Genomic DNA, 12,182 nt, shown 5'->3' on the forward strand with positions numbered 1-12,182 from the left:
TCAGCTTTTCTGACTCCAGTTTTGGCATTGGAGGAACATTATGAAATACATCACGTGTTTTCTCAGAAACCAGATTTTGGTTGTCCCAAATGGAATACTATTCCCTAAATAGTGCACTACTTTTGATCAGATCCCTATGGGCCCTGGTCTGAAGTAGTGCGATATATAGGGGCTCTGGTCAAAAGTATCGCACTATGTAGGGAATAAGGTGCCATTTGGGAAGTAGCCTTTTCCAAACAGACCAAATAAATACACAACATCTGCTTTTCAAACAAGCAGTCTGATTTCCTTGAAAAAACTTTATTTGCAGACCACTTTGTGCTTTAGGTCTATGTTACAAATACTTACAGCACATATGCATTTAACATTAATAATTCCCAAAACATCCAAACGGTTTATTTATTTGCAATACATATATTACATACATGTGTATACACTCACACAGGCATTAGATGCATTCAACAAAATCCTGAAATCATAAAGGTGATGGTAATAACATGATTTAAAATCAAGATATAAAATCAGCAAAAAATAAGCATATTAAAATATAAAGAAATATTGGTATTCAATACTACTTTAGTGGTATGATATTGTAAGTTGCATAGCATTTATGTTTTCAAAAATTAAACAGCAAACAATATAGAAATCTGAAGTTTATAAAGCAGTGGGTATATGAAGTCACTATCTATAGATACAGTATGGAGGTCATTGTATGTTATCTTAGTATTATGACTGGGGCATCCATTGACAAGGTGATGGTCTATACCTTTTCTTTATGCATCATTACATTGCAAAAGTGGAAACCATGTCTGAAACCTATTTCATGTGGTTTGTGGCTGATTTGAAAATGATCTTTAGAGGGAAACAAATATGATATCTTTATTATTGGCAATCCCTATGGATATTTATGTGATAAAATAAATACTTCTGTAATGTATTAACATTAATCTCTCTAACAGCCGTGATTTAGATTGTAGTAGATCATAGTTGGTTTTCCCTTCTGGCCGGAGTCCCAAATGGCACCCATGTCTCGATATCGCGCACTACTATAAAAGTAGTGAACTATAAAGGGAATAGGGTGCCATTTGGGAGGCATACATATTCATGGTCCATTATGAATGTTTTTATAATACGATACTAAATATAATGTAAAACCTTTGGTACAGATCAGTCACTTCATAGCCCTGTAGAGAAACAGAGTTAATCCAGAATGGCACCCTACTACTCACTATATGATGAGTCTGTGCCTAGTGGATCCATCCAGAGCTGCTATAAACTGTACATTGCAGATCAGCTGTCTTTAAAATCAACTCACTAGTGGAGAGTGGGGTAAGTTGAGTCAAAGGGGTAAGTTGAGCCACCCTTGTCTCTAGGAAACCATACACAAAATGAATAATTTGACCAAATATTTAGGAAGAGGTCATCATTTCATGGAGTCTGTGAAGGAAGAAACCACTTGGGAAAAATGGTCAGCAAGTATGTTCCAAAAAACAGATTTTCACCAAGTCAAATTAATTTATTGTGTTAAGAGGTTTCATGATGCTTGTATCTAAACCAAAATAGATACTCGTATAATTTTTCTATACATCCGTTGAGGTCTCCTATAAGCTTCAATATGAGGTCCTAAACCTAGCATGAAAGTGCATCCTTGTAGCTATGTGGGCTAATATAGTCAAACTGTTTGCCTTGTGGTAAATTTAGTAAATGTTTTCTTCCCAGGTATAATGAAAGGCTGGGATATGAGGGATTAAAAGACAAAAAAGTGATTGTGATTGTGTTGAATTGTGTTTGGAAAGTAAAGACAGACATGGTTTTAAAAAGGTAGTGGTAATATTTCATTCAGTACAGAAATGTGTATGGGTAAGTCGTGCCAAGATATCACTTTCTTTGGACAAGCTATGTTTTCAAAACTGTAATGTTTACATGAATTCTGATCATTTTCAGGGATACACAACATCCTGAAATATATGTAGATATCTTTGTTAGAAAGAATACTATATTTCCCTTGACAGAGTGATGCTGAATGTAAAAAATGTCTCAACTTACCCCACTCTCCCCTACAGGATATACCTTTTCTCATTAGATTCAATTCAGTACTGTACTGTATGTATTCGAATACAGGACCACACTGATATAGGATATGTCCAAAATGGCACCCTATTCCCTATATGGTACCTTAATTCCTTATGGGCTCTGATCAAAAGTAGTGCACTAAATAGGGAATAGGATGCAATTTGGGACAGAGAAATAGAAAGTCACTACAACCATGATTTTGGGACCATCAAGAGAACAATTATACCCCCAAAATTGTGATCAACTTGGAACTCTGTTAGGATAGAAAAACATGTAATTGAGTCTGAATTAGCTACAGTAGATTAGACACATTTTCCCCCAAATCTGCTTTACACATTATTATACAAGTTTAAGCAATTATTTTAAAGAAAATACAAAATCAGAAACAGGCACAAATGATAGATAACCATTAATACAAACAAAACAAATAGAATAACCATGTAATAGAGAAAATCTAAATATTCATCCCAAATTACACCCTATTCCCTATATAGTGCACTACTTATAGTGCAAAATAGGGAATAGGTTGCCATTTGGGACGCTTCCTACAGTATAACATCCAGTGGATTCTTAGGCACCTGTTGAACTTCAACATGAATCAGCCTCCATACTTCAGTATAGAGAGCAGACCTGGGTTCAAATACTATTTTAAATCATGTAATATACTTAAGCTGTGATCAATTGAGCTTGCCTGTTGCAGTGGAACCAATATAAAAGTCCCACCTGGCACTCCAGGCAGGCTAAAGCTAATATACTTGAATGATTTCAAATAATGTTTGAACCCAGGTCTGACAGAGAGCTACAGTAGAACATTACAGTAGGACATATTCCCAGTGTTAGCAGACTATTGACAGTGGCTTGACACGGGAAAACAAACATACACATTAACAACTATGACAGTTCTATGACAACTTTGCGTTCATATTGAATACTGAATACCAGGAATACCGGTATTCAACTATGGGCCTGGAAGGCTGAAACACTTCTGGTTATCATTCTTTCATTCTAACCAGAAACTGATTACATCATGGAACTCTACGGCCAATCAGTGACATTAATCAATTAATCAATCAACTACCAGGTAAAAAAGACAATCAGCAGTACTTCTGCCTTACAGGCCTGGAGTTGAATAGCCCTGCTACATGTCCTTCTACCAACTCACAGGACCACCATCCATCCTACAGGACAGAGGCATCTGCTGCTTTAGCACCTTTGGACAAATCATAAACATTTTTGGGATCAAGTGTAACATCATAAAACAAAGCAATAATGAATGCTGGCAAGTGCCTTGAACAGAACAGGTTACAGGTACTGCCCTAGATGGGGCAGTCTCCCCATAGAGAGAGATTGTTTTACCTCTATGGTCTCCCCTACAGCAGAGCAGAAGGACTGCAGGATTTCAAGTAGGTTTTTGTACGGAACCAAAGCTCTCATTGTCGACTGTGTTGTTTCAGTTGTCCCCTCCCTCTCTTTATATCCCAATGTAAAAATTATGAGGCACTTGCAAAAAAATAACATAAAAAAACAAAAACATCTGTCAGTGTTTTTTTTTTCTTCTATGGAGAATATCCGTCCATCGGTCTGTCTGTCTCAGTGGTCATGTCGAAGGAAGTCCGTTTGTCTGTCTGTCCGTCAGACTTCTGAGCTGTCCAAGCCACTGCAAGTGAACCCTGATGTCACCATGGGCTCAGTGGAGCTTGACGTTGTTGTGGGAACCTCCATTTTCTTCTTCTCCTGTCTGGACCGCACGGTTAGCACTATGACGATGATGATGAGGATGGTGAGGAGGAGGCCCACCAGGATCCCTATGATGAGGACCAGACTGTCCTCGCTCTCCGCAGGATGGTTCAGCTCCCTGGGCACCACACCCCGAGTGAGGACCTCCTGGTCGGGGCTGGTGCGGCGCTGGCGGCTGAGGTCCAGGGCGATATGGAGAATGTTGGTGCCTCGGTTGTTGTCCAGGCCGATGTCCTCTGTCAGGTCTGGTACCCTGTTTGCTGACCGCCTGGAGCGAAACTGGGACTGGGACGGTCCTCCTGCAGCCATAGTTTGATGCTGGGTTTCTCTGTCCATGCTGCTGTGTTGGGTCAGGGAGTGGCCTCCTGCAGCCATACTGCTGTGTTGGGTCAGGGAGTGGCCTCCTGCAGCCATACTGCTGTGTTGGGTCAGGGAGTGGCCTCCTGCAGCCATACTGCTGTGTTGGGTGAGTGTGTGGTACTCCAGACTTCTCTTCCCGATGCCCCTGTTAGCATTCTCTCTGGAGCGGACGGTGTAGATGGTGTGGATGAACCACTCTCTCCCTGCTGACACCTGGACACCAGAGGAACAGGGTTAGTCATGAGGGCTGGGTAGTTTACCTGAGCATGACAGGAACAATCCCTGGTCATTAAAGATAGAGTCAATAATATAAACAATAACAAGTGACACCCCGCCTCTGTTTTGGTAAAAAGCTGAGGGATGGGCCTGGAGAAATTGAACCACTCAAATTCATTGACAGCGCTATGGATGCAAGGGCTGACCATCCATGATATCAAAATGATAGTTTTTACCATGTTTTGAGTTACGACAGTTGAACTAAGCTCATGAGGCATTTCTAAGTTATATTCGTCAAGAATCAATGGGTATATATAATAAATGTATACGTCCAAAAACCGATGCAGCAACTAAGGATTCTAGCTTTAAAGCAGTGAAAGTGAGTATTAGAAATAGGAATAAGACCGGGATGTTCCTTCTCCACTATTCTGCGTCATGTAGCATAGGGGTCAGGGAGACGTACTTGGAACAGTGCTGTAGAGTCCATGCTGAAGCCGTCAGATCCAGGCTGTCTGACCAGGGCAAGGGCCTGAGGGTCGTCTACAGCCAGCAGAGCCCTGAACCCGACATTACCAAACAACCTGGCCTGGGTCTCTGGCTGGGCCTTATCCTGGAGGAGGAGAAGGAAACACTAGTAAACACTGTACCAACATTGGTAAAGGTGTTTAGGATATGTATGTGCAGTTACCCTGTACTAGATCCTTGTCTACATCCCACATTACATCACATTATTCCCCAGATATTGCACTACTTTTGACCAGAGCACTATGGGCCCTGTACAGTACTGTACTTACGATGACTTTGAATCTGTAAAGCAGCGATGGAGCATCAGCCAGACAGCCGTACTCATTGTTGTTGGGGTTGTACTTGGGCACGTATCCATCCGCGCCGGTGCACAGGAACACCTTCTCTATGTTACAGATAAAGGAATCCCCCAGGTTCTGAACTGGGTCCACCATCACTCTGCCATATATCATGTCACCTGGGAGGAGATCAGGTTTGGGTTAATACAGTAATAACTCAATCAACCAATCAGATAGTCACTGGGGCTACCTCCATCCCAAATAGCAACCTATGCCCTATGTAGTGCACTACTTCTGATCAGGACCCATGAAAAGGTGGTGTGTGCGAGAAGTGAGAAGTCTGTGAGAAGCTGGTTGTAAGGCTTCCGTGGAGGCTCCTCAGAGGAGGAAGGGTAGGACCATCTTCTTCAGTGAATTTAATAAAAATAAAAATAGTGAAACATTAAAAAGTTATCCTTTTTAGATAAAACTATACTAGATATATTCACATGCCACCAAATGATTGTTTAAAACACTGTTTTGCAATGAAGGTCTACAATAGTCTCAAAAGCACCCTCTTGTGTAGCACCATTCTGTAGCCAGGGAACAGCAAGTTTCCATCCTCCTCTGGGTACATTGAATTCAATACAAAACCTAGGAGGCTCACACAGTACACAGTAATTATGACAACTTCCAGAAGACGTCCTCCAACCTATGAGAACTCTTGTATCATGAACTGACATGTTGTCCACCCAATCAAAGTATCAGATAATGAATCTAGTACTGAAAGCATAAGCTACAGCTAGCTAGCACTGCAGTGCATAAAATGTGGTGAGTAGTTGACTCAAAGAGAGAGAAAGACAATAGTTGAACAGTTTTGAACAAATATATTTCTGAAAGAATTAATGAGGAACGAGAGAGATAGTTATATTTTATTGTATTTTTTTCCTTCATTTTCATGTCCACTTACTTAGCTAGCAAATGCAGCTAGCTAGTTTAGCCAACTCAAACAGAGAGGGATGCTATGTTAGCTAGATGGCTATGGCTATCCAACACTGGAACTCCTCTAAGTCAGAACTTTTGGTTGTATTAATTTATTGCCAGCCGGTGTAACTGCTAAACTGCTTGCTGCCTGTACACTGTACAGGATTATTGTAGCGGTTTAGTATCACGTTAGTTCTAGTAGGTATGTTGACTATGATGTTAGCTAATATGGTGACGATGTAGGCTGTGTGTAACGGTTAGCAGTTTGGCTTGGAAAGGTTTTTTCACCTGGTCACAGACAGCTGATATGTTGTGCACTGAAGTCCACAAGCCAAGGAGAAAAGGTGAGAGGAGGAGAGCAAGTACAGTGCCTTCGGAAAGTATTCAGACCCCTTGAGTTTTTACACATTTTGTTAGGTTACAGCCTTATTCGAAAATTGATTAAATTGTTTTTTTTCTTCTCATCAATCTACACACAATACCTCATAACGACAAAGCAAAAACAGGATTTTAGAAATGTTAAATATCACATTTACATAAGTATTCAGACCCTTTACTCACTACTTTGTTAAGCACCTTTGGCAGTGATTACAGTCTTGCGTCATCTTGGGTATGACACTACAAACTTGGCACACCTGTATTTGGGGAGTTTCTCCCATTCTTCTTTGCAGATCCTCTCAAGCTCTGTCAGGTTGGATGGGGAGCGTTGCTGCACAGCTATTTTCAGGTCTCTCCAGAGATGTTCAATCGGGTTCAAGTCCAGGCTCTGGCTGGGCCACTCAAGGACATTGAGAGACTTGTCCCAAAGCCACTCCTGTGTTGTCTTGGCTGTGTGCTTAGGGTCGTTGTCCTGTTGGAAGGTGAACCTTAGCCCCAGTCTGAGGTCCTGAGCGCTCTGGGGCAGGTTTTCATCAAGGATCTCTCTGTACTTTGCTTCGTTCATCTTTGCCTCGATTCTGACTAGTCTCCCAGTCCCTGCTGCTGAAAAACATCCCCACAGCATGATGCTGCCACCACCATGCTTCACCGTAGGGATGTTACCAGGTTTCCTCTAGAAGTTAATTCTTGGTTTCATCAGACCAGAGAATCTTGTTTCTCATGGTCTGAGAGTCTTTAGTTGCCTTTTGGCAAACTCCAAGTGGGCTGTCATGTGCCTTTTCCTGAGGAGTGGCACTCTACCATAAAGGCCTGATTGGTGGAGTGCTGCAGAGATGGTTGTCCTTCTGGAAGGTTCTCCCATTTCCACAGAGGAACTCTGGAGCTCTGTCAGACTGACCATCGGGTTCTTGGTCACCTCCCTGACCAAGGCCCTTCTCCCCCGATTGCTCAGTTTGGCCGGGCGGCCAGCTCTAGGAAGAGTCTTGGTGGTTCCAAACTTCTTCCATTTAAGAATGATGGAGGCCACTGTGTTCTTGGGGACCTTCAATGCTGCAGTTTTTGCTACCCTTCCCCAAATCTGTGCCTCGACACAATCCTGTCTCGGAGCTCTACGGACAATTGCTTCAACCTCATGGCTTGGTTTTTGCTCTGACATGCACTGTCAACTGTGGGACCTTATATAGACAGGTATGTGCCTTTCCAAATCATGTCCAATCAATTTAATTTACCACAGGTGGACTCCAATCAAGTTGTAGAAACATCTCAAGGATGATCAATGGAAACAGGATGCACCTGAGCTCAATTTCGAGTCTCATAGCAAAGGGTCTGAATACTTATGTAAATAAGGTATTTCTGTTTTAATTTTTGTATATGTTTGTAAAAAAAAAAAGTGATACATTTTAGAATAAGGCTGTAACGTAACAAAATGTGGAAACAGTCAAGGGGTCTGAATACCTTCCGAAGGCACTGTAGATAGATGCGAGAAGGAATTATAAATACAACGAGCAAAGTGATTATGCTGTTTGTATGTGGGTGCTAAGAAAGTGAACTGTGTCTGTGTGTGATCAGGTGTGTATTCATTCCATAGATTTGGTTGAAAACGTTTCTTAAATGGAAGCAAACGGAACGAAACGTGGATAAACATACCTGTATTTGTCCAAAAGAAACTCTCGTTTGCAACTGTTGGACTAATGATTACACACCAGATCAGTTAGATGCAGGCAAGTCTGCAAGGCGGTATTGAATGTGTCACTGTCTGTCACCGTGTTTACACAAAATGTTCTCGTGACCTGTGCACCTACGTTGTAAACTTTCATTCATAGGCTAGGTTGTAGCAACCTCATGATTGGTATAGGGAACATTAGAGTATCATGTAGTAGCCTAAACCTTTCCATGTTACATTAAGTTGGGTGAATGGAATATGAATGACAGTCATCCAAAATGTAATTGTATTTAAAAAAAAAAAAATTTAAACCTCCCTTATCTTAAACAGCACTGACCGATCCTCCCTCATCTTAAACAGCACTGACCGATCCTCCCTCATCTTAAACAGCACTGACCAATCCTCCCTCATCTTAAACAGCACTGACCGGATCCCTCCTTTATCTTAAATAGCACTGACTGATCCTCCCTCATCTTAAACAGCACTGACTGATCCTCCCTCATCTTAAACAGCACTGACAATCCTCCTCATCTTAAACAGCACTGACCGATCCTCCTCTTCATCTTAAATAGCACTGACCAATCCTCCCTCATCTTAAACAGCACTGACCGATCCTCCCTCATCTTAAACAGCACTGACTGATCCTCCCTCATCTTAAATAGCACTGACGGATCCTCCCTCATCTTAAACAGCACTGACTGATCCTCCTTTATCTTAAATAGCACTGACTGATCCTCCCTCATCTTAAACAGCACTGACCAATCCTCCCTCATCTTAAACAGCACTGACCGATCCTTCCTCATCTTAAATAGCACTGACCGATCCTCCCTCATCTTAACAGCACTGACCGATCCTCCCTCATCTTAAACAGCACTGACTGATCCTCCCTCATCTTAAATAGCACTGACCGATCCTTCCTTATCTTAAACAGCACTGACCGATCCTCCCTCATCTTAAACAGCACTGACCGATCCTTCCTTATCTTAAACAGCACTGACCGCCACAATAAGGTGAGGGATTGAATTGATAAATGCCATACAGTGTGAGAGGCTGTGTTTGTTTCGTACAGTGTTTAGCTTAGTACCCTGGTGAGACAGCTGTGTTTTGTTTGTAGCGTTACAGTACCCCCCTGTGAGAAGGCTGTGTTTGTTTGTAGCGTTACAGTAACCCTGTGAGACAGCGTGTGTTTGTTTGTAGCTTACAGACCCTTGTGGAAGAAGGCTGTGTTTGTTTGTAGCGTTACAGTACCCTGTGAGAAGGTTGTTTGTTTGTAGCGTTACAGTACCCTGTGAGAAGGCTGTGTTTGTTGTAGCGTACAGTACCCTGTGAGAGGCTGTGTTTGTTTGTAGCGTTACAGTACCCTGTGGAAGGCTGTGTTGTTTGTAGCATAAGTACCCTGTGAGAAGCTGTGTTTGTTTGTAGCGTTACAGTACCCTGTGAGAAGGCTTGTGTTTGTTTGTAGCGTTACAGTACCCTGTGAGAAGGCTGTGTTTGTTTGTAGCGTTACAGTACCCTGTGAGAGAGGCTGTGTTTGTTTGTAGGCGTTACAGTACCCTGTGAGAGGCTGTGTTGTTGTAGCTTACAGTACCCTGTGAGAAGCGGTGTTTGTTTGTAGCGTTACAGTACCCTGTGAGAGGCTGTGTTTGTTTGTAGCGTTACAGTACCCTGTGAGAAGGCTGTGTCGCTCTCCTGTCCGAAGCCCATGGATCCGTCAGACAGCCACAAAGTTCTCTTAGACAGCAGCAACATCTGTGTGTTTAGACTGAACTCAGCCGCAACCGGGTCACTCACCTGGGATAGGACACACACAGTACAACGTTTTACCATCTTAGTATAGGACAACACATACCATTCAGTGTTACCATCAGAGAACACAGACCAATCACAGTGTTACCATCAGACAACACCCCTCAAGCTGTTTCCCACTACAGTACATCTCTGTGTGCACTCAAAGATTGTCATCTCACAGACACTTTTAATGATACGATATTGATGTACACTCTTAGAAAAGGGTTCCAGAAGGGTACTTTGACTGTCCCCGTAGGAAAACCCTTTTTGATTCCAGGTAGAAGCCTTCTGGGTTCTATGTAGAACCCTTTCTACAGAGTGTTCTACATGGAAACCAAAATGGTTCTACCTGCAACCAAAAATGGTTATTCAAAGGGTTCTCCTATGGGGACAACCGAAGAACCCTTTAGGGTACTAAATAGCACCTTTTTTTCTAAGTGTGTAGTTATCCTAGGGTGATCTGACCTGCTGGAAGCGTATGTCCAGGTCGAAGGTGACAGGTTCTCTGGGGTTACAGACAGGAGGCAGGGAGTACTCCAGACTGGGAGGAGAGGTACAGGGTAGCAGCTTCACCGTGTAGGTACCTGAGTAGTCACGCACCTGGGAGACAGAGGGGAATAAGACACAATTATTTACACCAGTTACACCAGTGCAGGTAACACACTACGACTTAAGAAGGAAATCCTGTAAATGGCATAAGGGCTTGGAAGTAAGCATTTCACGGTAAGGTCTACACCTGTTGTATTCGGCGCATGTGACAAATGAAAATGTATTTGATTTGATTTTTGATTTGTTACTCCCAAGTCTTTACACTAAAGACACAGAATTAGCAGATAAAAAAATAAAGATTATATGAAATATATTGATAACCCAGTATTAAAGATGGAAGAAAAGATGCTGTCCTCACAGCGAAGTCTGATGTGAAGGTCCACTGCTGCATGGGCTGGTTGTAGGTAGGCTCGCTCCTCACCAGGCTGAGATTAAACGTCACCCCAGGGTGGTCCGCACACATCACCATGGACGACAGAGAGGAAGCTGGATACAGACACAGGTAAGGCTAATACAGAACTAAAGAGGAATATGTAGAGTATCAAGCGTGTCAGAGTAGAAGTGCTGACTTAGGATCAGTTTAGTCTTTTACATCAAAATGAATAAGATTACATGGACGGGGGGACGTGATCCTAGATCAGCACTCCTACTCTGAGACACTTGATACATGGGCTACAGACACTTGATACTGGGCTACTTGTTTAAGACCGTGGATGTACTGTATGAAAAGAGTAGATAATGTGAACATACCAGAGTGTGATATGACAAACAGTCCTCTGAATCGAGCCTCTGTTCTGAAGTTGACCACCAGACGACCCTGTACGTTGATACGCATACTGGTGGGGTACAGGGCTCCTACAGAATACAGCCGGTCAGTCTCCCTGTCACACTGACCTAACACATCCCTACTAGTATAGCCCACCCACTGAGACAGGTGCAGTAAAGGCCACCTACAGAATGCACCCCGTAGGTCTCACTGTCACACCAAACTAACACATCCTCATTCATTGCTGTAGAAGCAATAACATAACCATATAATCTATGCTCGAAGCACACCAGACAGTGTTGTATTTGTTTGTTTGTTTTTGCCTCATTCTGTGAAGACTGAAATGACTTTTGAATATATTTAATTTGATGTGAGACTTGCCTTGTAGCTCAGCCTCAGGAGGGCTGCCGATGCCGTCCCGCCACAAGATGGCAGTGTCGTATACGAAGGTGAGTCGTAGCTCAGACTGCAGGTCAAAATGCTGCCAGCCCCCTGCCCCCACCGGGGAGTGGAACACATAGGAGACGTGGAGGGGCACCCGGAGGGTCACATAGGACTGGACCAGATCCAGCTTCAAACAGTCGCTTAGAGAGACGACTAACAATCAACTCAAAGCGTAGTCGTTAACACTGCACCTTAATACATACATCGATATAACACTGTATCAACAACCAAGTACAGTAGAGTACCAGCGAATACTAGCCGCAATAGCTAAGGTTTAAAGCTCATGACAGATGAGACACGTGAGAAAGAGGAGAACACTGAAGGAAGGAAGATAAGTACAGTTGCAGGGAAACTTGCAGTACCTTGAGAAGTACAAGTTTCCCTGCTCAACCCCAGTCAAAACTTTCGCTGCTCTGGGCACGCCCAATGGATCTCTCTCTTT

The 12,182-nt window shown here is 42.8% G+C and overlaps 1 protein-coding gene across 1 annotated transcript in view; it reads right to left on the reverse strand.

Moving 5' to 3' along the window:
* Positions 1-284: 284 nt before the first annotated feature.
* Positions 285-12,182, reverse strand: part of LOC111956821 (FRAS1-related extracellular matrix protein 2-like) — a 101,441-nt gene continuing 89,543 nt past the window's right edge. Inside the window, exons 17-24 of the mRNA XM_023977475.2 lie at positions 11,678-11,867; positions 11,281-11,385; positions 10,889-11,016; positions 10,447-10,581; positions 9,858-9,984; positions 5,181-5,368; positions 4,850-4,996; positions 285-4,383 (exon numbers count right to left, since the gene is read on the reverse strand). Coding sequence (XP_023833243.1) covers positions 3,706-4,383; positions 4,850-4,996; positions 5,181-5,368; positions 9,858-9,984; positions 10,447-10,581; positions 10,889-11,016; positions 11,281-11,385; positions 11,678-11,867 — 1,698 coding nt within the window. The 3' untranslated portion in view covers positions 285-3,705. The remainder of the gene's footprint in view (positions 4,384-4,849; positions 4,997-5,180; positions 5,369-9,857; positions 9,985-10,446; positions 10,582-10,888; positions 11,017-11,280; positions 11,386-11,677; positions 11,868-12,182) is intronic.

This window comes from Salvelinus sp. IW2-2015, linkage group LG4p, assembly GCF_002910315.2.
Source record: "Salvelinus sp. IW2-2015 linkage group LG4p, ASM291031v2, whole genome shotgun sequence".
NCBI classification, from domain to species: Eukaryota; Metazoa; Chordata; class Actinopteri; order Salmoniformes; family Salmonidae; genus Salvelinus; species Salvelinus sp. IW2-2015.